Below are 23,693 nucleotides of genomic sequence, written 5' to 3'. Positions count from 1 at the left end.
GTGTGCTTGTGTGTTTGCAGGGCACGAGCAGGGACCATATCTGTGTTTCTAGGGGAGTGTGTTTGCGTGTGCACGTGCGTGCGTGTTAGTGTGAGGCACTGCCTCAGCGTTTAGTTGGGCCTGGTGGGCTATGCGCAGCTGTTACAGGCTGTCTGTTCCTATTTCTGGTTCACTGCAGGGTGTGTGTGTTTCTCGGAGCGTCTGTCTCCGTGTGTGCCCGTGTCAAGTGCTGTGTGTGTGTTTAGAAGGCGCCTGTCTCACGGTTTCTGTGGGTCTGATGGAATGTGTGTGTGTTGCAGTTTGTGCCACCGTGTTTCCGTCTGTACCGTGGCGTGTGTGTTTGTGTCTTAGCGTGTGTCCATGTGGGCGTCTCTGGTAGAGGTTGTGTGTGACGGCAGAAAGAGTGTTTCTTGGGGCTTCCGTGGGTCTGGCGGTCTGTGTGTTGTAGGGTATGGGTCTGTCTTGAGGCTCCCGTAACGGGTGGTGTGTGTTTTTGTGTTGCAGGGTTGCGTCTGTCTCGTGGTGTCTCTGTGGCCCGTGACGTGCACGCGGGTCCCAGGGAGTGTCTGTCCCAGTGTTCCCGTGTGTAGTGGTGTATACTGTGGAACAGTCTCTTTCGGCTTCTGCGAGGTGGCTGGGTTTTGTGGGTGTGACTTCCAGGGTGAGTGTTCTTCCCCGTCGCCCTGTGGGTTAGCTGTGCACGTATGTTTGTTGCAGTGCGTGTGTCTCTTCCGGTGTTTCTGGGGCTCTTTCGGGATGTGCGTGCTGCGTTGCTGCATATGTTTCCCCCATCCGTGTTTCGGTGTGTGTCGAGGTGCATGTTCGTGTTGGAGAGATAGTGTCTCTCTCTGTCAGCTAGAGTGCGTGTGTGTGTACTGGCACATGAACACGTCTTCGGGTCTGGTTGTATGTGCACGTATGTTACAATGTGTGTGACTGTCTCAGCGTTTCCGTGTGTCTGGCGGAGTGTGTGTTGTTCCAGATGACTGTCTTTGTGTGTCTGTGTCTGTGTGTGTGGCAGTGTACACGGGGGTAGCTCTGTGTGAAGTGTGTGTGGAGCTGTGTGTGATGTGCGTGGCAGTATGCGTATCGTAGGATGATTGTCTCCGTGTTTCTATGTGTGTAGCAGTGCGTGCATGTGGACCTCTGTCTGTGATGTGAGCTGCGTCCCCGTTTGAAACCCAGCCTGGCTCAGGCCTTTTCCAGACCCACATTCCTCCCGCTCCTTTGTGCTCTGTGCTACAAAAAATATTTGCGTTTTCCACGACTCATAATTTTTCCTCCTCAATCGCTACCAGATGTGGGTCCTGTGGTCCCCATCCCCATGGCAACAGAGGTTCCAGCCGCCGCGGTTCCCTTCTGTGGCGCCTTCCCTGGAAGCTGGCACTGCCGCAGGCCCGAGGGGGTGGGGAGGAAGCGGGTGTCAGGCAGGGGGTGGCTGAGGGGCCTTGGCAGCTCCCTCCCGGGGCAGCTACCCGGATCATCCTGGGGGGCTTTCTTGGCCTGGTTCCTGCCTGGCCTCCAGGCCACAGCATCCCGCCCAGAGTGGGGGCAGGCAGCAGAGGCTGGCTGCTGGAAGTACGGGAGGTGCCCCTGCTCTGTGAGGCATTCACACAAAGGGGCTCCTGAAGGTCAGGGTCTTGGACACCTGGAGGGTTCCCAGGGCAGAGAGAGGAGGGGCCCCAGGAAAGCCGGGTCTGTGTGACCACTCTGGTTGCCCCACACCATGCTGACTCAGACTGCAGGGAGAGGGAGAGCTGGTAAGGTTTGGGGATCAGGGAGTGGCAATGTGGGTCTCGCTGTGTGGGGGGAGGGGTGCAGGGCAAGACTGTAGCCTGAACTGCTGCACTGCCCTCCCCCACCATCCTGTCATTATCCTGCCCTTGCTGGGCCCAGCTGGGCATCTGCCCTTCCTGGCCAACTTTAAGCCTGTGTTCTCAACCCCAGCAGCCAGCATGGCCCGGTGCCCGAATATATCAGAGGCGGCCAGCCACAGGGCCATGGCTGGGAGGGTGCCTGGCTGGCCAGAGGGAAGCCTGCATTCCATGTGCTGCCCGACCAGGCCAAATGCTGGGACTATGTCCATGCAAACCACATCAGATGTCCTGCCTGTGGCATGAGGCCATCTCCACTCAGGTGGCTGAGCCCCCATATGGGTCACTAAAGTTGACCTCAATGTGGTATCTGGCCAGAGGGCAGGAGACTTGCCAGGTGAGATCCCTGAGCTGCCAGCATTGGTCAGACCTCATGCCACACTGGGAGCTGCAGGGTGGGGTTGGGGAGATTGGAGAATCTTGGCAGAATCTCCTGATCAAAAGAGCTGGGCATCGCGATGAAAAGAGACCTGCTGGGCAGAGACAGGGGGATGGGAGGAGCCAAGATGGACAGAGGCCAGTGGGTGCCATAGAAAGGTAAGGGGTCTGTGGCCTGCCTGAGGGCCAGAAGCAGTGAAGACATTGGGGCGGGGGGCGGCAAATGGTCACAGATAAAAGGCCAGGCCAGAGCAGGGACTGCCTGCGAGGCCAGCCAGGGCTCTGGGCCAGGCACACTCCCTTCCCTCTCCCCCACCTCCCTCAGCCTGGTGGGGAGGGCGGGCGGGTGAGAGTTTCCGGCTGAGGACAAGGAGCCCATTGAGGCAGACAGCAGGGCTCTGTGCAGGGCCAGACCATCTTGTTTGTGCCTGGTGAGGCCCTGCTGGAGCTGTGCCTGTGGCCCACTGCCCCTGGCCCCAGCCTCTGACCTCTCCCAGCCACACCAAACAGCTCGGTGCCCCCAAGTGTAACAGCAGTGGCCACTGGGAGCAGCACAGGTCAGCCCCAAGTACAAGCTCCCTGTAGCCAAGGGACTCCCAGGCTGCTAGTTGAGAATGGAGCGGCCCAAGGTGGGTGCCCAATAAACTTGATAAAGAAATGATGGGCGATTGGACACAACCCACATCCAGCTTAGCCCCTGGAGAGCCACACGTGGGCTTCCAGGTTCTGCTTAGGTAGAGGAGTCTTGTGGGTGAGTGCAGGCTAGAAAAGGTCACACAAATTCTCTGAGGAAGGAATCTTGCAGGAGGAAGGTGAGATAGGAAGCAGGCAAAGCACAGGAGAAAAAAAAAGGCACTTTATTAAGAAAGCTTTGGCCAAGCCCCTGCCGGGAGGAGCCCATCCTGGGGCACCCGGATGGGGTGGGAGCAGCCCTGCCGGGGGCCTATAAATACATCTCCTCGGGCTACTGGAGTTGCCCTTCGGATTCCCGCGGCATGTGGGGTGGTGGGAGGCCATCAAAACCAGCTCGACAGCTGAGGGGCCGGGGTTAGGGAGGCTGGGGCTGGGGGCGCAGGGAGGGGCAGTGGGGGGCCAGGCCGGGCCCCGGGGACGCTGAGCCCTTTGAGGAGCAGAGACCAGCTCTCCTCCCCAGGCTCCAGACAACCAGATGCCCTGAGGCCTGGCCAGGGAAGTATCCCTCGGCTACGATCAAAAGCTCTCCAGCCAGAGGCGCCAGGCCTTGGCCAATGAGGCAGTCGAGACAGAAATGCTTCTGGCCTCGACCAATGAGAAGGTAGCCCCGGCCGAGTGCATTCTGGGCCCGTAAGAGGTGACCTCTAGGCCGAACCCTCCTGTCTCCGGCCTTTGAGACCCTGACTGGTCGGAGCCCTCGGCCAATGGGAAGGAAATCGCCAGCTAAGCTCCTGTCAGGCCTCGACCAATGGAATGGGGCCTTCCCGCCCGAGAGCAGTGCTCCAATCCAGGAGCCGCCGCTGGAGCCTGAGCCAATGAGACCCAGCCTCCCGCCTGGCTGCTCCCGTACGAAGCCCCAGGAGGCCGCCGTGCCCGGGCCGCCGCGGGGCGCGCCGGGCTGGCGCATTACGCGGGGTGGCAAGCAGCGCTTCTAAGCCTGGGGAATCTGCGGGCACGGCCGGGCTGCCGCCTGCTACAGGGTGGGCGCGCCCGCCCTGCCCAGGTCGCCCGCCGCTTCCCGGCTCTTCTTGCGCGGCGGCTTCTGGATGGGGGTCTTCTTCCTGGGGGTGTCTGGCGCGGGCGCGCCGGCTGCCGCCTTCTCGGGCCCCGGGGCCTCAAGCGCGGGGGACGCGCGGGCAGGCGAGGAGGGCAGCACCGATCGCTTGGCCTTCTGCGGCGGCGGCGGCTTCTCTCGGGGGCCCTGCGCGACCGTAGCCCCTTCGGCGCGGCCCAGGCTGCGAGTCTTGTCGCGCAGCTCCGCGGCCAGCATGGAGGCGACCTCGGGCGCTCCGCGCGGGGGACCGCCAGCGTCCGTGGGCTCTGAGAGGCCAGGGCCGCGGCCCCGCGCCCGAGCCCTAGGCGGCGAGGGGGAGGCGAGGGCAGGCCCCTCCTCCGCCAGCCCGGGGGGCCGAGGCGTCGGGTCACGGGCCCGGGGACTGCTGGGCTCATCCGGCCGCGCCGACGTGTCGCTGGGCGTCCGTTTCCTCTTGGTGGGGCTGGGCGCAGCCTCGGGTCCCGAGAGTGGCGGAGAAGGCGCACCGGCAGCGGCGCCGTGCTTGCCGTGGATCCAGGACACCTTGGGCTTGGTGGCAGGGTCGGGTGGAGGCGGCTTCCTGCGCTCGGGAGATGGCGAAAGCGACAGGCCTCCAGCCTCGCCCCGGGCCCGGGCCGGCCGGGCCTCGCGCCGGGCCACGCGCGCATACAGCGCCCCGCCGGGCCCCTCCACGCTGGATGCCGACCGCTCGCTGTCAGAGGACGGGGGGAAGGGCGTCGCCTCCTCTGCGGAAGCCAGCGTGGTCACCAGCGCGGGGGATGACGCCAGTGCCTCCGAAGGGGATGTGGGGGGCTCCGCGTCCCTGCTCTCCGTTGCGGTCTCTGACAAGGGAAGAAGAGCTGGCAGTCACGGCCTCCACAGAGAGCTGGGCCATCCAGCCTTCAAGCAAAACCCTGCCTTTCCTCCTCTTCCCCGCCCCAGCTGATGCTCAGTCGCCCTGGTATCCAGACATGCCTGGCGAAATCATAGCATCAACCACAAACTTAGTTCTGAGACCCAGGGTGTGAGGCCTGGTCCTGGGGAATGAAGGGCACGTTCCTGAGGCTGAAGCCCCAACCTGGGCCTGGCCTTGCATCCCTTCCCACCACATCCCCAAACCCGAGTGGGAGGGGAAGTCGGATCATCAGATATGGTTCTGGAACACCTGCTAGGTGATTCATTATTCCTCATAAAGAGATAAGGTTTCTAAGGCTCAGAGAGGTTAGTCGCCTGCTCAAGGTCACCCAGGGGGATAGGAAAGGAGAGAGCCCAAGGCCACAGCTAGTCAAGCTCCTTCCAGGTGTTTTTGGGCCAAAGCTTCAGGCAAAAGTGTGCCCCCATATCCCATAGACCCCTGCTCCTATCTCCTCTGCCATCTTCTACCCAGGCCCAGAACCTTCTCTATGAACGGTCTCCCAAAGAAGTGAATCTGGGCTGTGGCTAGAGACAGAAGAGCCCACCCACCTCCCCAGACCCTATCCCAGCCCAGCGCTGAGCAGCACAGAACCCCATTCTGCAGCCTCAGCTCTGTGTCCAACCCCTAGCTAGGAATATCACCACGCCCTTCCTCCCGTGCTGCCCGTCCCTCAGAGCACAGAAACCTTTTCAGCTGAAACATTTCACTGGGCTGGAGGGAGGCCCAAGCAGAGCAGTGCTCACCTTCATGGGGTACACAGTACACAGGGCCTTCATCAGTGGTGTCAAAGGAAGAGAAGGAGGCCCGGGAGGACCATGATGGAGAGGGCTGCTCCAGCCCTGAGGGTGGCTCCAGGAAGCTGCAGTTGAGTGTGTTATCCAGGTCGTGGTGGGCCACTGGGGAAGGAGGGAGGCACAGCTGCCAGGGGCCCTGCCCTGTTCCAGCCTGTGCCCTCACTAGCCCTCCTGCAACAAATGACAGAGTAACCAAGAACAGTCCTATCCTAAGACTGTGGGTGGAGCAGGCAATTCACCAGGCAGAGTGACACTAAACCAAAACAAGATGGGAGAATGGGTAGAAGTGAACTAGTAAAAAGAAATAAGGGGAAACAACGTAGTCAAAGGTGCAGGGTTAGTGTGTGCTGCTAGAGAGCTGAACAAGGATGGGCTGAAGCATTGGAAAGAGAGGACTGGAGAGAACACCTGGCTGGGACAGGCCATCAGGGCCTCCAAGCCATGTTTGGACCCTGCCCTGTAGGACCCAGAAAGACATGAGGTTTGTTTTGTTTTGTTTTTTCCCCAGCTCAAATGTGCAGTGGTGAGGCCACCATTTGGCTCAGCCCATTTCAGCAGACTGAACCCCCCAGGGCCTAGCCCCAACAAGTGGGGGAATCTCAGAGGCCGGCTGGCCTATCTGCCTTTCACAGTTGTGATGTGGGGTCCAGCCCCACACCTGTGTCCACAGATCACACTCTGCTGAGTGGGCCAAGGGGTTTTCTCAGCTGCCTCCATCTTTATCTCCCTTCATCTTCAGAAACAAATAGCAAAAAGGGAGTCCACTCCTGGTGTGTCGGTGCAGACGGAGAGAGTCTGCACGTGGAGTCCTGACTTAGGGTTGAGAGTCTGGAGACCAGCCTGCCCACTTTCCAGGAAGGACCCAGAGCACTGCAGGGGATCTAGGTGGGCAGGGGGTGGGGGGGGGGGGGCGAGGAGTGCTCCCTGTGACAGGGCATTTCCATGCACAAGTTTCCCCTGCCCCAACCCCGGTTCACCTGCAGCTACCCACCAAGACTTCTAGTGCACTGCTACAGATTGTAGGGGTTCTGCCCACCGGCATGTCCACACACTCCAGATGCAATCACCGTCACTCACCCAGACAGGGCCCAAACCTCCCACATTTGCCTGCACACCAAGGACTCCGTCCTTCCTCCCCGGGCTCGCCTACCTCAGGAGACCCTCTTTCCATCCCTCCCCAGCCCACCCACACCAACACTCAAGGCCCGCATTTCCTACACCGACTCCTTCACACCCATTTCCCAACAGCCTCCTGCATCGGGAAGTGTTCCCCCAGAGACCCCGTGCGGATATCCTTACCTACAACCTTCGGCAGCTTCTGCCTGCGGAGCGGGATCCGGGGCAGCTTCATGCTGATGCGGCTGAAGCGCCCGCACAGTCGCTGCGGCGCCTTCTTCCTCCCGAGCGTGAGCTCCCTGCGGGGGCGGGGCCTGAGTAAAGGGGTGGGGCGGGGCCTGGATGGGACAGTTTGATCTCTGCTGGAGCCCAGACACAGGAAGGGCGGGGCCTGAGCTAAAGATAGGCAGTGCCACACCCCCGGGCGGAGCAGGGGCCTGGAGCAGCCTAGGGAAGGGCGCGCAGTGCCACTGAGAGTTCGGCCTGAACCCGAGACAGCGGGACGACGTCGGGCCTCACCGGCGCGCCGGGTCCTTGCCGCGGCAGGCGCAGCAGCAGCCGAGCAGCGAGAGCAGCAGGCCGAGGAGCAGGGCAAGCAACGCGCCCGCGCCCATCACGCCCTTGCGCTGGTTGGTCTCTGTATGGGAGGGCACCGGGGTCAGCGTGGGTGCCGGTACCCCTTGCGTCCCCCTCAATACCATGTCCCCCTGGACCACTCACCCAGGCGGCAGGCACCAGTGACCGGGTCACACGAGTCCTCGTGGCAACTGCAGGCGTGGGCGCAGTCCACGCCATGGAGCCCAGGCGGACACGTCAGGTTACAGCTACGGGGACACGGGATCAGGGAGGGCCACAGCCGCCCCCCCCCCCCCCCACCCCGTGATGCCACCTGCCTTCGCCCCTGCCGCGAGCCAGCCCGGGTTCCAGAGCCAGGTTCTCTAACTCCATTCTCTGGGGTTTGACGCCCACCACCACCGCCAGGCACACACTGAACGATCAATGTTTTGGAAATGATATGTTGCACAACCAGCGGGATGGGGTCACCCAGACTCAGTGTCCACTTCTGGGGCTGACTCTTGGGTGGGTGAGAAGAGGGGCTGCCAGACCAGGCTCTTGGCTATAAGTGGAGGTCTCTGCTCTGTCTGCACCAGCTTGGGGTCACCTCAGTCGTGCAGTCCTCAGGAGCCCACTGACCACAGGCCGAACTGGTTGCCAACCCCTTCTCTGAGCACGGGCTACACACCAGAGCAGGAAATGGCCCCAAAGAGTCTGACAGGACTCCCTAGCTGTGGTAAGCGGACCTAGGCTGAAGGGCCTAGTCTAGTCGGGTCTCAGTCGGTCACCATAGCAGCACCTGGGGTGTAGCTGGAGCCCTGTGAGGAGTACATATCCCCTAACCCCCTTTGGGTCCCTGGGCACTCACTGGGGCCCATGGACGCCGGGGCTGCACAGGCAACGCCCCGACTGGAAGTCGCAGTGGCCGCTGCCGCAATCGGCGCACACGAATGCACAGTCCTCGCCGTAAGTGCCATTGCTGCACTTGGTCTCGCACCTCGGAACGCGGGGAGAGAGAGTCAGTGGAAACGGAAGCAAACAAACCAAAAGCCCATAGTGCGCTCCGCGGAGAGCATTCGGGGATTGGCGGGGCTGGGGCTGCGTGCCTGGGATACGTTCGGGCATGGTCTGCTTGCTCACCGGTCGCCGATCCAGCCCGCGTTGCAGCGCGTGCACTTGCCGGTGACGTGGTTGCAGGCATGCCCGTCGCGGCACGGCGGGCAGCGGTGGCCGCAGCCCTCGCCGTAGAAGCCGGTGGCGCATGGCTGGTCACACTTGGTGCCGTTCCAGCCTGGCTCGCATGTCAGGCAGCGGCCCTCGGCCACCGTGCAAGGCTGCTGGCCCTTGCACTGGCCGCATCTGGGGAAGGGGCGGGAGGCTAGGCGGGGCCCAGAGCCACCTCACCCCGGTCCCCTTCGGCGCTCCGCCCCCCTCCTCCCCTCCCCAGCCCGGGGCCCGAGCTTACCGGCGGCGGCAGCCCAGGCCGTAGAAGCCGGCAGGGCACGGCTCCCGGCAGTACTTGCCACGGTAGCCCGGCTCGCAGGCGCACGTGCCGTCCACAGGGTGGCAGCGGCCGCGAAAGCATTGGCAGTAGCGCTCGCAGCGCGCGCCGAATGTACGCTCGCGGCACTGGCAGCGGCCGCTCTGTTGCTCGCACGGCGATGTGTTGCAGGCGCACTGATTGTTGCAGCTGCGGCCCCACCAGCCTGCGTGGCACAGGCACGCGCCCGTCTGTGGGTCGCAGCGCGACGTGGCGCTGCAGTAGCACGCGCTGGCGCACTGAGCGCCCCACCAGCCAGGCTCGCAGCGACACGCGCCGCTCCGCGGGTGGCACACGCCGTGTTGGCACTGGCACGCATGCTCGCAGCGTGCGCCCCAGCGCCGCGCGTGACACGTACACTGGCCTGTCACATCCTCGCACTGCCCATGCGGGTGGCAGATACACAGCTCCTTGCAGTCGGGGCCCCAGAACTGGCGCGGGCACTCTGCAGGAGCGGACGGAAAGGGTGTGAGGCCAGGGTGCTCTCGAGGGAGCCCAGATCCAGCCAGAACCTACCCGCGTCCCGCCCTCCGCCTTTGGGGACCCTCCTCCCATGCTGGATTCCTTTCCCGGATCAGACCGCTCCCACTCACAGACTCTGCCCCACTCCCCAGCGCCCACCCGGATCCTAGCTCACTGGTGTCGCAGTTGGCACCGAAGTAGCCATGGCGGCAGCGGCACTCGCCAGGCCGCACGCACACCTCATTCTCCGAACACGTGGAGTTGCCTTCGCACACCGCTGCGGACAAAACGGGTCTCAGCTGCCGCGTGTGATGCCCCCACACTATCCCCTCCTCCTCTCCGTGCCCCCACCCCCTGCCCAGGTCCCCAGTGTGCCCCACTCACCGACCCCACACTCGTCCCCCTGCTGCTTCCAGCCAGTGCAGCATGTGGGCTCCTGAGAGCTGCAGGCAAAGAAAGAGCTCCTGAGCCTGAGCCCCAACCCCTGTCCTTGCTAGGGCTCCCCAGCAACATCCACCCTGCCCTGGGGAGGTGGTTATGGAGGCCTTGCCATATGCCAGGTACTGTTGTAGGTTCAGATTTCCAGCAAATAAGACACACACTCCAGCCCTGGGGAGCAGACAATGGGAAGCTGCAGAGGGCAGACCACCAAGAGATCTAACTTCCAAGAACTTCTCAGTCCCTTCTATAAAGGGTCTTCCCTCCCCTCCCCATTCCACCTAACTCCTCTGTGATCCACCCCCACTCCAACTAGGCCTGAGAAAAGAACCCCAGGTGTCCCAGAATGGGCTGGTGAGAGAGGTCCGTGAGTCTCCAGGACCTGCTTAAAGTGACATCACTGGAGGTGGGGGTCCGGCCAGATGGGTGTCAGAATCTAGCTGTGACCTGGACAGCTGGGACTGGTGGGGCCTGACAGGCACACCTGGATACCCGGTTGGTGTCCACTCGGTGGAGGGGCAGGGCACACCCTGGGAGTCCTCCATGACAGCAAGGAAAGCAAAACAGTGAGGGCTCCAGAGCACGAGGGCAAGACTTGGAATGGAGGGAGGAGATATTAGAGCATCTACTTATGTGTTTTAAACATCTTATTGTGATTTTATTTGGTTTTACAAGGTACATGACGTTAGCTCAGTAGGAGGTAAATAACAGAACTGTTGCATTTCAGGATAGTACAGCCTCCCAAACCCCTGGGCACAAAAGTTTGGAGGCCCTGCCAGAGTGAAAGGTGCCACTCGAGAGGGCGAGTGGGGGTTCACAGGGGATGTGTCCACATTTGGGGAACAAAGGAGGCTGAGAAGAAGGAATGGACACTCAGGCTGCAGGTTCGTGGGTCCCAGCAGACCTAGAACTTCACCCAGATCCTGAAGTCACAGAGCAGCTATTGCTATTTGAGAAAAGGAGTATGCCCCTTCAGGAGTCTGATCTAGAACCAGGAAGTGGTGTTGGGAGGCAGTAAGGAGGAGGCGTGAGACCCTGGTGGGTGGGACCAGCTGGGAAGGGAAAGGCTGCAGATGTCCGTATTGTGCCCTTCAAAATGCCCCCTATCCTTTCCCCAGCAGAGAACAATGCCACACCTGGGATGCCCCCCCCCCCCAAACAGTTTGATTCTCCCTCAGTCCAAAGATGAGGAACCTTGGGAACAGGAATCATAAAATCCCAGCCTGCAAGGGATGGGCCCAGCTTATTTTCCACAAATGAAACTGGAAACCAGACCCAGAAACACAAAGCAGGCTTGGCTTTCCCGCACCCCTCACCAGGCTTTTCCACCCACCCAGCCTGGCCACAGGATGCATACATGCCCATCTTCAGGGGAGAGCCAGGTCTGCCAGCCTATCACCCTCCTGCCTTTTCTGCCAGTTCTGAGCCCAGGTTTCTGGGTGGGGAGCCTCTGTAGGTGTCCCTTGGGTAGGCGGCCTTGCCAGCTGGCCAGCTGGGATGGTGATGGCCCTGGAAGCACTGACCACTTTCTGCCCTGGCCACATGGCTCTGTGGCTAGGAGTCTGGTGTTAGGGCCACACTAAGCTGGATTTGATGCCTGTGTGACTTTGGGCACAGAACTTAACCTCTCTGACCTTCAGACTCCTTATTTATAGAAAGGGGCCCATGGATCTGGCTGGAGTATTCGGAAAGCACAAACTAAGAGCTCAGCCAAGGCTGTAGTCTGCTCTCCAGTCCATGCTGTGCAGGCTCCAGGAAGCCCCCTGAGTTCACCTAAGTTCACCCCCAGCATGGGAGGCACCCAGGTCCCACCCCAGCAGAGCTAACACCCTCTACCCCAGCAAGGAGGGAGCCCCATGGGAATTCAGCAAGAGCATGAGGAGGAGCCTATGGGATAGCTGCTTTTCCTTCTGGGACGGGTTGGCAGACAAGACAGGTGGCAAGCCCACCCTCTCAAGAACTTACAAAACTGAGATGAGGAGAAAAATGGCCTGGTGCAGGGGACAGTTCCCACACTCAAACTGTAAGTTGGTGAGACCCTCAGGAGCCAGGCTGCAGGTCGGGCCAGGCCCCTTAGCAAGCACGCCTTGCTTCGGGCTGCCCCCTCTAGAGATCACAGTCACTGTAAACAAAACTGCCATGATTCAAACCGTGTGATCTTGAACCCGCAGCAAAGCACCCGTTTCAAAGAACTGAACTGCTTGCTCACTGTGCCAATGTCTGTCCTCATTCTCTCTCCAATCCAGCCTGGAGGCTCCTCTGCCCACCATCACCTGGAATCCCATACTCCCCTGCTTTCCACCTGCCCCGTGGACACCCCTCCTCTGGTTTCTGTCCCCCTCCTTGGCTTTGTCCTTACCTCTCCTCTGTCCACTCCCTCAGGATGCTCCCCTGGGTCACATCTAGATGAGGCACTGCAAATGCTCAGAGCCCTCTTTCTAGTGGGGCCCACCTCCCCAGACTGAACTCCTAGCCTCCCCCCAGAGGAGCCTTCCCCATCTCAGGTAGCTCCATCCTTGCAGGTGGGGAGGCTGAAACCCCAGAGCACCCACTCTGTGGTGACTGAGACTCCACTCACAGCACACACCTGATTCATAGGGAACCATGCCACTCTATTCTCCAAACTGGATCTAAGAAGGGATGAGCCACTTCTCCCTGCTCTGCCCAAGCCTTGTGAGAGCCCACCTCGCTCTCCCTGGTTTCTCCTGGATGACTTCCTAACTGGTTCTCCCTTTTACCCGCCTAAGTAAGCCCTGTTCATCTGCCACCTGGCAGCTGAACATGGTCAGATCCCACCCCTCCTGGGTGTAAAGCCCCTGGGGGCTCCCGTGTCCCTCAGAGAAAAAGACCCACTGTGGCCTGCCCATCCTCATTCTTCCTCCGCTTCTCCTCCACCATCCTCCTCCGAGGCTCTGCCCCGCCCCCATGGCTCTTTTCTGCACTTCCAACAAGCCCTTTGCACTTAGAGCCTTGCCCCAGGCACTGCAGGGCTCCACCTCCTCTCCTGCAAACCTCTGACTACTCATCACCTCCCCATGGGTCTCCCTAGATCACCCTGAAGAATACAGCGCTCCCCAACTGAACACCTCCTACCCAGCACTTGCTAAATATCAGATGACTTTCTGTAAGTCTCCTCCACTGCGAGGACAGTGACATTTGTCCTGGCCGCTGTATGGCTGCTCCAATCACAGTAGGTGCATGGGATTTTACTGGCTGCCCATCCGCTCCCCTCTTCAGGTTCTCCTGCCTCTGGGGAAAAGGAACCGCGGGTGGGAGCCTTGGAAGGGTATTGAAAGAGATGGCCCAGACCCTGAGTGGACAGTGCCCAGAGTGGCCGTCCTTCCCATTAACCAGCTCCACACAAACTCAGTCTTCCCCTCTCCACCCCATGAGGGGGACACCACCACTAACCCCATTTGACAGGGTCAGAGTCAGGCTCAGAGAGGTTAAGCGATTTGTTCCCAGTCCACACAGGTGGGGAGAGGTGGCATCTGGCTCCGAAATTCAACTCCGGGCTCTGGGCTACTGAAACAGGCCGCCTCATGGGGAGGCGTCCAGGCAACCGGACATGGAGCGAAGGGCTCAGGCTCCCGACAGCTTGAGCCTGCCACCGGATCCCCCAGCACGGAGCCCCATCGGGGAAGGAGGACTGAGGCGGAGAGACAAGGCCGTCAGCGATCGCGCCCTCCCCCTCTCCAGGCACGGCCCCGCCCGCCACTGCCACTGCATTCCTGGGGCCGGGGAGGCCCGGGAGGCGGCGGCGGCGGCGGCGGCGTCGATGTGAAGCAGATGGCGGGCCAGGCCGGCCCCCGCCCCGGAGGCGGGGCTCACAGTGGGGAGGGGTCTGTGCGCCGCGGGATCCGAGCTCGGAAACCCCGCGCGGCCCCCTTGCAGCCCCTTGTCTGCGGCGACTGCCAAGCCCCCGGACGCGGCCTCCCATAGCCCTGCGGCTCAGGGCCCCCCGACGGAACCCAGACCGGAGTCCCGAGGCCGCCTCTCCAGCTTCCCACCCGCGCGGCGCCCCCCAACTTGCACCAAGGCACCCCCATACGCCAGCTCCTTGATCCCGAGAGCGGAGTTGTTCTTGACCTCGCTGTGGCCCCTGACCGGCCGACCAAGTCCTCTGACCTCTGCGCCCACTCCTAGCGTCTGTCCTCCGCTCTTTTCCCTCCAGGCAAGATCTTCGGCCCGCCGCTTTTCCGCGGGGCCTGCCCATTGCCTGTCCCACGCTGGCTTCCCCAACCGACACCTCGTGGCGTCCCGTCTGCGCGGCCCTTCCGCGCACCCAGAATCCCCACCGGGATTTCCACATCTTTCCGACCGTGGTGCACGTCATTGTCTTTTTGAATCCCGCTTCTGGTCCACTCTGAGCGCAGGCTCCTCAGTGCGAGCTCCATCACCATCCTCCTCCCACCCGCGCCTGCCTCTAAGATACAAATCTGTCCTTCCGAGTCCTGCCAGCCTCAAGATGCGTCGGCTCCCACCTCTCAGGAGTGCTGCTCCATCTCCACTCGGCCCTCACCCTCCCTCCCGCCTCGAGCCACACTCGTGCCTGGGGCCTTTGCACTTTGCACATACTCTTCCATCTGCTTGGAATGCCCTTCCCCGACTTCTCCCTATGGCCTTCACAACCCGGCCCAAGGGTTCCTTTTTCAAGGTCTGAAATCTCAGACACCGTCTGTCACCCTTCGGGGCGCTTACTGCACTCCGTTCTCCCATCGACTGACTTCTCGTCTGGGGTATCCTCGGATGCACCGTTGTGGCCCGGTGCCCAGGCTCGGCCTGGAGAGGAGTCTGCGTCGGCGAGGGCGGCGAAAAGGTCTAGAGCGTTTAGCTTAGGAAGGTCCCGGGTGCCCCCTCCCCTCGGCCCCTAGCGTCCCCCTCGACCCCCTCCCCCAGCCAGGCCGGGCTCCTACCCGGGAGCACGGCACACGTTGCGGCCGCGCGGGTTCAGCTCCTGGGACGCCGCGGGGCCGGGCAGCAGCCAGAGCAGCAGCAGCAGCAGCAGCGGTGGCAGCAGCGGCGACGGCGGCCCCCCGGCTCCCCGGCGCCGCGCCGGCCCGGCCCCCCGGGGCCCTGCGCCCTCCATGCGGCGCGGGGCAGGCGCGGGGCGGGCGCGGGTGCGGCCGCAGCGAGAGCGGCCGGAAGCGGAGTGCGCGGCCGGGCGGGGGGCGGCAGGAGGGGCGCCGGGCCGGGCAGGAAATTCCACATCGGCTCCCTGATCCCGGGCCAGCCGCGGCCGGCCAGGCGGCAGCGCCCGCCCCGCGCGCCAGACCCCACCCTCCGGCCGCGCCACCGCCCCTCCGCGCGGCCCCCGCCCCCACGCGGCCGCTAGCAAACTTGGGGGCGAACTTGGAGGAGGCCCGCGGAGCTTTGAAAGAGGGAGGGGCCAGCGCGGGGGAGGGGGGGGGCGCCCAAGGAATCCCCTGTCCGCGAGCCTTTCCGCTCCCTCTCCAACCACCCACCAGAGAAGCTGCCCCTGCGCGTTCAATGCGCAGCCAGGCCCGGGTGGGAAAGGGGGTGGGGATGAGGACGCAACTCACGGAAGCTCCCTCGTCCCCCAGGACCTCGGAACCGGCCGGGGGAGGGCGGCCCAAAGAGTGCCCGGGTCAAGGCCGCAAGCCGGCCTCTGCTCCCCGACGCAAAGCCCTTGTAGAGCTGGGTTGTTCTGTCGGCTCCTTCTGCTCACTTCGTGCAAACCTTGCAGAGGACAGCCGAACAGGATGCTTGAGGCCTATGGGTCAACTCGCTCTGGACTTGAGGCCTTGGGCAACGGGTGTCTTCGTAGGTACGGACTGCACACGTACCCGGACGGTAGCATGGCCCAACAGTGGGCTCGGATAGAAGGTGGAGGTAAATGCAGGTGGGGGCAAAGGCAGAGGGAGGAGACGGGAGTATTCCAGGACTGAGACCCTGTAATCCCGTCCAGGGGTGAAAGGTGAGCCTGGTTGAAGAATTCTAGTTGAGAAGGCTATTGGATCACCAGTGGAAAAGTCCAAAAGATGGAGTCAAGGGTGGAGGCCTGGGGGTTCCTGCATCAGGAAGAATGGGGGTGACAGCATAGAATGGAGCAGGGGCAGTTGGGTGGAGGGGGTGAGTTGAGAGGAACAGGGCCTAGGGGGACAGGGAGGAAGAGGAAATCTGGGCCCAGGAAGCAGAGGGGTGACCAGTGCTCTGGGGCACAGACCCAATCACAGGACCCATGGAACAGGAAAGGTAGACAGGCCTGGGGGTGGAATAAAAGGGGGGCATCCTGGTCCCAGCAAAGATGAGCTTGTCTTTTGCAGACTTGGGAGTTGGTGGGAGGACCTGTGCAGGAGGGGGCACCTGTCTTCTCTTGAAGAGCAGGCTGAATACAGACTCCCTAAGGAGGGAGAGGCAGTGTCCTTCCTCACTTATGTGGAGGTGATCCAAGTAGAAGGTGGCCCAAAGGAGGGACTTGGAAACATGGCCATTGGAAGGCCCAAGACTGTGGGCATCACCAAGCTGGCTGGAAGGGAGACCTGTCCAGGGCAGGTCATAGGAGGGTGAGATGGGAAGAGCAGGGTAGGGAGCTTCAGGGGTTGGGGACCTTCCCTCAGCCTTGCTGGTGAAGGAGGGAAGCCAGAGGCAGGTGAGCTGGGTGGACTGGAAGGGGAAGTTGCACCCCTGAGATCACAAACACTTCTTGGAGACAAGTAAACAGGCTGGCCACTTGTGGGCAGCTCCGCCTGGGCACGGCCCTGACCTCAGAAGCACCCTCCCAGTGCTAGGGCCCTTCCCATGGAGGCCCCTGTAGCCTGCCAGCAACAGAGGCCAAAAGAGGCCCATGTGGCTGCAGGGTCTGCCCAGCAGCTTGTGGTAGCCCAGCTCCTGGCTTTAGAGGCACAGGCCCCAGGGCTTTGGGCATTCACCCCAGCTGGGCTGAGTTCATGTACAGATATCTCAAACTCCATCCTCTTCTTTCCCTTCCCTCAGAACTGCTTGCCACCCCCAAATTCCCACCTCTGGGAAGGGCACCAGCTGGATGATGCCCCCAATCCATGCCATCAGCAAGACTTCATGAATGTTTCAAATCTCTACCTACCCATCAGTTTATGACCCAGAATAGTCTTTCTAATCACATCTGACTGCCCCCCACTGCCCGCAGAACTGTCCCTAGCCTCATCTCACTCAAGACCCACAGTCCCCTACATGTGTCCCATCATGGCCACCTCCTAGTCGATGCCAAGTTCAGGTGTCAAGTGCAAGACCCATGTCTGTCCCAGCCACCACATCCCTATCAGGAGATGGAGAAATGCGGGTGAGTGATCATCCCTATGGCTGGCCTGTTGCCCTGTGGAAGCTGTGGGTTCACAGGCACCCACAGACTAACAACCACACAAGACACACCATGGGGTCCAGAGCCTGGGCCTACCCGTTCCAGCCAGGATGGCTTCCCTGGGGTACTTGAGAGGGTGAGGATTTTGCAGACAGAGAGGGATGAGCATTGAGCTGAGTGAAGGTATGAATGCTGGGCCTGAGAGCCTGCCAAGCTGGAGAGCCCAGGCTGCCTAGGTCCTGAGACAGGAGGTAGGGGGGTGGGGGGTGGTGGTGGATAGCCATGAATGCCTCCACATGGGACAGTGGCAAGACTCCTTTCAGGGCTTGCGTCTACCCCATCCCATGCTCCACAGGGCCTCACAGATCCTCCTTTCCTCCCCTGAAGAGCAGAGGTCTCTTATAAAGCTGTGGCCGCAACTTGATGGCTCTGGGTAGGGGGATGGAACCAGCAAGCCCGGGGGACAGCAGAGGGGGGTTGGCATTTCTGGTGCTTCTCCTTCCCAGAAATTCTGGGGTCTGTAGGAACTGCCTCCCTGGCCTGCAAGGTAGTGGCAGAGACAGGAAATGCTGGGTTCCTACTGAGAGCCCCTAAAGGAGCAGGGGAGAGGACACTGAAGGATGTGGCCATCCTGTCCCATTAGAAGTGACCCATTAGGGTCAACACTAGGATTGCCACCCGAAGCGTAAGGGCATGAGATCATGTTGTGGTCAGTGATTGGGGGCATATTTGCACAGGAGTACCCGAGCCCCAAGAGACAGCTATGAAGATCATACATATGGTGTTGAGCAGCACAGCAATTCCCACTGGCCTCACCCCACACCCCAAAGTCTTTAGGGTACCTGGATCCTACCCTCTTCCTTCCATCAAGTAGCACACACTGCCTCTCTGCTCTCTTCCATCCACGACAGGGTGCCAGCTGCCTCAGGCTCTGGGCAAGGCACTGGGGTACAGAAAGAAGCCCCAGTTGTCCCCATGCTCTGCCCGGGAGACTTGGGAAGTCACAGATCACCAGCAGGGTGTTGCTGGCAGGGAGGCCTGCTGTTGGGAGTTTGCAAGTACAGAAACTACAGCAGGAGGAAAGGATGTTCAGGTAGAAGCTCAGCTGTGGAGAAGCCAGGTTGGTGCTGGAAGCTCAGCCCATTCGCTGGTGGCCCAGAGAGGTTCCCATCCACTGTAGCAGCATGACCCTTGAGACGGTGTGCTAAGAACTCAGCTAGCTAGTGAACCTACAGGAAATGCAGCTCTCCCCTTCCTATCCCGGCCACACTCAGATCCAGCAAGCTGGGGGAAGCCTATCGTGACTGGGCTTCCCTCCCCAGGCATGCGGCAGTTTTCTCAATGTCAGGCTGGGCTTTACTTGGGGCCAAGAGATTGCTAATTGAGGTGGACCCAGGTTCAGAGAAGAGCACCTCACCAGAGAAGGTGCTCCAGCAGGCCAAGCGACCACTTGTCAGCAGACCAGGGTAGGTTTCCAGGTTTCCCAGTAACAGCCTCTCTAGCTGGGGGTGTACTGTGCTTCTCCCTCAGAGGGGGGCTCCTGGCTTCCCACTGCCACTCAGCAGCTCTGACCCTGGGAAGCCCGGTGGGGCAGGCTTGCACAGGCTATGAAAGGAGTGTGGCCATGGCCATAGAAAAACAATTCACACCTTTTGTAAGAGGATTTATTTCATTTGTCAACAACATAGGGTCAGAAAAGCCCAGCTGTAGGGGATCTTTTTTATTACTAGAACCAGTCTCGGGCAATTCTATGTATCTCTGTTCTCTCTCCAGGGAGCTTGCAATAGCTCAAACCCCCAGATGCCAGGCAGGCAACGGGCTCACTCCACCCCCTCCCTGCCCACGGAAGGGGGCGCAATGTGCCCGGGCCCCCTCACCCGTGAGGCCAGTTCCCAGGTCCCTTTGGAGAAGGGTGCCGTCTCAGCCCAGCAGGGACTAGAACCAGGGACTGGGGAGGCCAAGACAGCTGGTGATGCCACACCCTGTCCGAGCTGAGGAGGAGTGGGCCCAGTCAACTCCTCCAGAGAACCAGAGCCCTCTGTAAGCATTCCCCAACGTAGGGTAATTACAGCCACAGATCTGCAGAGCTCCCCAAATAACTGCTATGGGCCGGCAGGCAGGCTGGTGTGAAGGATAGGTGGCAGGAGCCAGCAAGCAGGCGGTGCCAGCAGGAAGGACCACTTGAGGACCTGCTGCCCTCAGAGCTCCTGCCACCTTCCCTCTGACACCAGGTGCCGGAGCCCTAGTCCTCACTCGAGTTGTCAAACTCCTCCCAGTCAGACACACTCATCACCTCGGAAGCAAAGTCTGGGTCGGCCTGGCTGCGGTCAGGGGTCCCACGAGGCGGCTCGAGGAGCAGGGAGCGGGGCAGGGTGAGCACACAGGCTGCCAGGCCCGAGATGGAGTTGTCCAGCTGCGGCCCCTCCTCCCAGCAGTCCTTCTCCACATCGTAGATGTGCACATAGCCTGTGCGGCTGCCACGGTTGTGAGAGCGGCCACCCAGCACGTAGATCCTGGTGTCCAGCACAGCGATGCCAGGCTCACCGTGTCCAGCTGGGAGCGGGCAGACGGACGACCACTGCCCAGACGTGCAGCTGTAGCAGGCCACCTGCAAAGCCAAGGTCAGAGTAAAGCTGGACACCTGCTGGGACAGAGCTGCCAGCCTGTCCTGGGCCAGCTGGGCAGGGCGGCACTCTCAGCCAGGCCCTGGATTCAGACCAAGGCTGAGGGATGCAGCCAGGCTATGTGTAAACCCGGCTCCCCTGGAGGAAGAATTTGGGGCCAGCGTCAAAATGTCCTGTCCATGGACCAGGCTCTGCCCTGCCTCCAGGGCCCTCAGCCAGCCTGTGGCCCCAGGTGTGTGGACATCTCCCAGTTGGCACACTGGCATGCTGTTCTTCTCCAAGGTCTTGGGTTCTCTCCCCTCCATAAGACTGAAACTGACTGAGGACAAGGACCCCAAGTAACTGCCCCACAAAGTACCCAACACAGAGGGAAGTGCAGATAAAATGTGGAAATAGTTAACTTGATGACTAGAGATGACCATCAACGTTCTCATGTCTCCAAAATTACCCCAAACAGTAAACAAATACATGGGAAAATGTTCAACCTATTAATAATCCAAAAAATGTAAAATAGGAGTTAAATTTGTCCCTGACAACAGGCAGCCACACTGGGGGAAGAAAAATCACAAGATCCAGTGCTGGCAAATGTGTAATGAAGCCATACTACTGTGCATTTGACACTCCACGACAGCTATTTGGCAATGTGTACTAAGAGCCACAAAAATCTTACTTTTTGACTTAATAATCACACTCGGTTCTCCAGCTGTGGTCGGCATTAAAGTGACCCTCCAAAGATGTCCATGCCCTAAATCTCTAAAATCTGTGTTACTTTACATGGCAAAAGGGACTTTGCCAACATGCTTAAGGGTTTGGATCTAGAGATGGGGAGGTTATCCTGGATATTGTGGGTGGACCCACCTAATTGCACAAGTCCTTGAAAGGAGAGGGGAGAAAGTCTAACACGAGAGAAGTCAAAGGACAACCTGCCATTGCTGGCTGAGGATGAAGCGGTCCCATGCCAGGGAATGCAGAGGCGACCAGAAGCCAAGAAGGACCTTTAGCCGACAGCCAGAAAAGAAACAGGGACCTCAGTTCTACAAACGCGGGTAACTGAATTCTGATAACCTGAGTGAGCAAGGAGCAGATTCTTCCCAAGGGCCTCTATAAAGGACAGATACCCTGATGACACCTGGATTTTAGCCCAGTGAGACCGCATCAGACTTAGGACCTACAAACTGTAAGAATACACTTGCTTATGTTGTTTTAAGTGATTAAGTTGGTGGTGATTTGTCATGGCAGCAATAGGAAACTAATCCACTATAGCCCAGGGGTTCTTACCACTCAAGACCTATTAAAACAGATTTGCTCAGGGGCACCTGAGTGGCTCAGTCAGTTAAGCATCTGACTTTGGCTCAGGTCATGATCTCACAGCTTGTGAGTTCGAGCCCTGCGTCGGGCTCTGTGCTAACGGCTCAGAGCCTGGAGCCTGCTTTGAATTCTGTGTCTCCCTCTCTCTCTTCCCCTCCCTGGCTTGCACTCTGTCTCTCTCAAAAAAAATAAATAAACATTAAAAATAAATAAATAAATAAAAACAGATTTGCTGAGCCCTGCCCCCAAAGTTTCCAATTCAGTGGGTCGGGCATGGGTCTGGCGTGGGTCCTGAGAACCTACATTGCTAACAAGTTCCCAGGTGATTGGATGCTGGTAGTCTGGGACCATGCTTTGAGAAGAATGGCTCTCACCTAAGGAAATAATCCAAAATACCTGAAAAGTTCTACAAAGCAAATATTACTTATGTTACTTGAAATAGTTAAAACTTGAACCAATCCAAATGATGCATCAACGTGACAGAATTCTGCAGAGCCACTGAGGTAGAAGAGGTGGCTATGGAGATCAAGAATTAAACTGGAAAACAGCCATAACAAACTTTAGCCAGAAGCAGAATGGAATGCTCTTTACCTACAATTAGGTGGAAACTATGCACGGGTAGGACTAAAAAATAGTGGCACTGAGCTGGATTATGGGTGCTTTTCCTCACCCTTATCCATTATTCAAACATTTTGCAAGGTGGTTATATTAATTTTATGATTAATGTTTTTAATAATAAAAACAAATGAAAGTACCCTGTACGATACTATAATGGTGGATACATGTCATTTTTCCAAACCCATAGAATGTACACCACCAAGAGTGAGCCCTAATGTAAACTTTGGACTTGGGGTAACAACACGTCACCGTAGGTTCACTGACTGTAACAAAGGTCTCACTCTGGTGGGGGATGTTGATAGTGAGGAGACCATGTGTGCGGGGGTGGGGGTATATGGGAAATCTCTGTACCTTCTGCTCAATTTTGCCAAGAATCTAAAACTGCTATAAAAAATAAAGTCTAGGGGTGCCAGGGAGGCTCAGTCATTAAGTGTCTGACTGGCTCAGGTCATGCTCTCACAGTTCGTGGGTTCAAGCCCCACGTCGGGCTCTGTGCTCACAGCTTAGAGCCTAGAGCCTGCTTTGAGTTGTGTCTCCCTCTCTCTCTGCCCCTCCCCTGCTCAAACTCTGTCTCTCTCTCAAAAATAAGTAAACATAAAAAAAAAAAAAGTCTATTGGGCACCTGGGTGGTTTTAAGTGTCCGACTCTTGATCTCAGCTCAGGTATGATCTCACAGTTCATGAATTCGAGCCCTGAGTCTGGCTCTGCACTAATAGCACAGAGCCTGCTTGGGATTCTGTCTCTCCCTCTCACTACCCCTTCCCCACATCCACTCTCTCTCTCAAAATACATAAACTTTAGTAAATAAAGTCTATTTTTTAAAAAGGCATACACATTACAATTAATTTTTCATCCATAACAATTAAAAGGGATGGGAATAATGTGTAGGTGGGCAGCCCAGCTCTGCTCACCTGATGCACGTCCCTCCTGTAGCCAGCATCATTGTTGCTGCCCCCAATCACATACAGCTTGTCCAGGAGAGTGGCCATGCCGTGCCAGGCCCGCCGCACAGGTCCGTCCGCCAGGCTGTGCCAGGTGTTGCTGTCTGGGTCATAGCAGTGTGTCTCCTTTAGGTAGTCCTCCCCTCTGCGGCCGCAGGTAATGTACATCTTCCCCTCCAGCGAGGCGCCCGCGTGGGCATACACCTGCTCAGGGCCACCAAGAGAACCGGGACAGTGGGAAGGGGGCAAGAGGGCCATGAGGGAGGGCAACCAGGAGCCCTTGCCAAGGCCACTCATACCCCCAAAGCTGCCCCATGCCTCATGGCATCCCAACTTCCACCTCACGTTCTGCAAGCATATTCCCTGATACAGTCCAAGTCATCCACCCCGACCTTACTCCAACAGGGGACAGTGTGTGGACCCAGAGGTAACTCTGAGTTTCTACAAGGTGGAGAATGGAATCTCTCTTTCCCTTGCCCCTAAAGGAGATGTCTTCATGGGGGGCCCAAAGCATTCAAAGCACAGCTTTCAGAGCCAGACACAGGAGAATAGATAGCACTTCTGGGACTGCCTGACCCACGCTCAGTGCCCTCCACCTCCCCCCGCAACCCCACACCCCCACTCCCAATGGCCAGCCAATCCTCCAGGACTGCTGACCCCACTTTCAAAATCTGTTCACAAATAATATATAATGACATGATGAGGAAAAAAGTGAGATGCAAAATCAACACCAAGAATAATGCCATTTTAGTGATACTTATGTGTGGAGGAGGAAAATACACCACCCTGCTTTTGATTTTGGTCTTCAGCCTTATGCATGCACCCTGGCAGAGGATCTCCTCCCTGCCCCGCCAGCTGGACTCCTCACACTGGTCCCTACCACATCCTCCTCTCTCCTACCCACTCACTCCACCCACCCTGAGCAAGGCCCTTCATGCTGGGCCCATGGGCCCCAAGGCAGAGCACTGTGTGTTTTAGGGGTAGAGGAGCCCCATGGGGTGTGGAAGCTCCAGAGTTGTGTTACAGAGCCAGTCACTAACATTCAGGTTGTGTGGGGACACAGTAAAGGGCTGGAGAGGTGGACAGGGTGGAGAACAGGGGAG

The 23,693-nt window shown here is 59.2% G+C and overlaps 2 protein-coding genes across 6 annotated transcripts in view; both read right to left on the bottom strand.

Moving 5' to 3' along the window:
* Positions 1–3,095: 3,095 nt before the first annotated feature.
* Positions 3,096–15,009, bottom strand: SCARF2 (scavenger receptor class F member 2). 4 transcript variants are annotated; one of them, XM_058692914.1, is made up of 11 exons: positions 14,716–15,009; positions 9,746–9,804; positions 9,537–9,638; positions 8,825–9,344; positions 8,500–8,718; positions 8,228–8,356; positions 7,525–7,628; positions 7,324–7,441; positions 6,988–7,118; positions 5,638–5,859; positions 3,096–4,820 (listed from the first exon to the last, which is right to left on the bottom strand). In XM_058692914.1, exons 1-11 carry the CDS (start codon positions 14,886–14,888, stop codon positions 3,919–3,921), a joined length of 2,679 nt encoding a protein of 892 aa, XP_058548897.1. In that variant the 5' UTR covers positions 14,889–15,009; the 3' UTR covers positions 3,096–3,918. The 4 variants fall into 4 exon arrangements, with proteins under 4 accessions (XP_058548897.1, XP_058548898.1, XP_058548899.1 ...); XM_058692915.1 differs by having other exon boundaries at positions 6,988–7,103; positions 14,716–15,007; XM_058692916.1 differs by having other exon boundaries at positions 5,638–5,790; positions 14,716–15,000.
* Positions 15,010–18,747: 3,738 nt separating this feature from the next.
* The window catches only part of KLHL22 (kelch like family member 22), a 42,122-nt gene continuing 37,176 nt past the window's right edge, over positions 18,748–23,693 (bottom strand). For both annotated transcript variants that reach the window (XM_058692937.1, XM_058692938.1), the window contains exons 6-7: positions 22,561–22,794; positions 18,748–19,707 (exon numbers count right to left, since the gene is read on the bottom strand). In XM_058692937.1, coding sequence (XP_058548920.1) covers positions 19,342–19,707; positions 22,561–22,794 — 600 coding nt within the window. In that variant the 3' untranslated portion in view covers positions 18,748–19,341. The remainder of the gene's footprint in view (positions 19,708–22,560; positions 22,795–23,693) is intronic.

This window comes from Neofelis nebulosa, chromosome 11 (genome assembly GCF_028018385.1).
Source record: "Neofelis nebulosa isolate mNeoNeb1 chromosome 11, mNeoNeb1.pri, whole genome shotgun sequence".
NCBI classification, from domain to species: Eukaryota; Metazoa; Chordata; class Mammalia; order Carnivora; family Felidae; genus Neofelis; species Neofelis nebulosa.
This window is presented reverse-complemented; position numbering and strand designations above follow the sequence as displayed.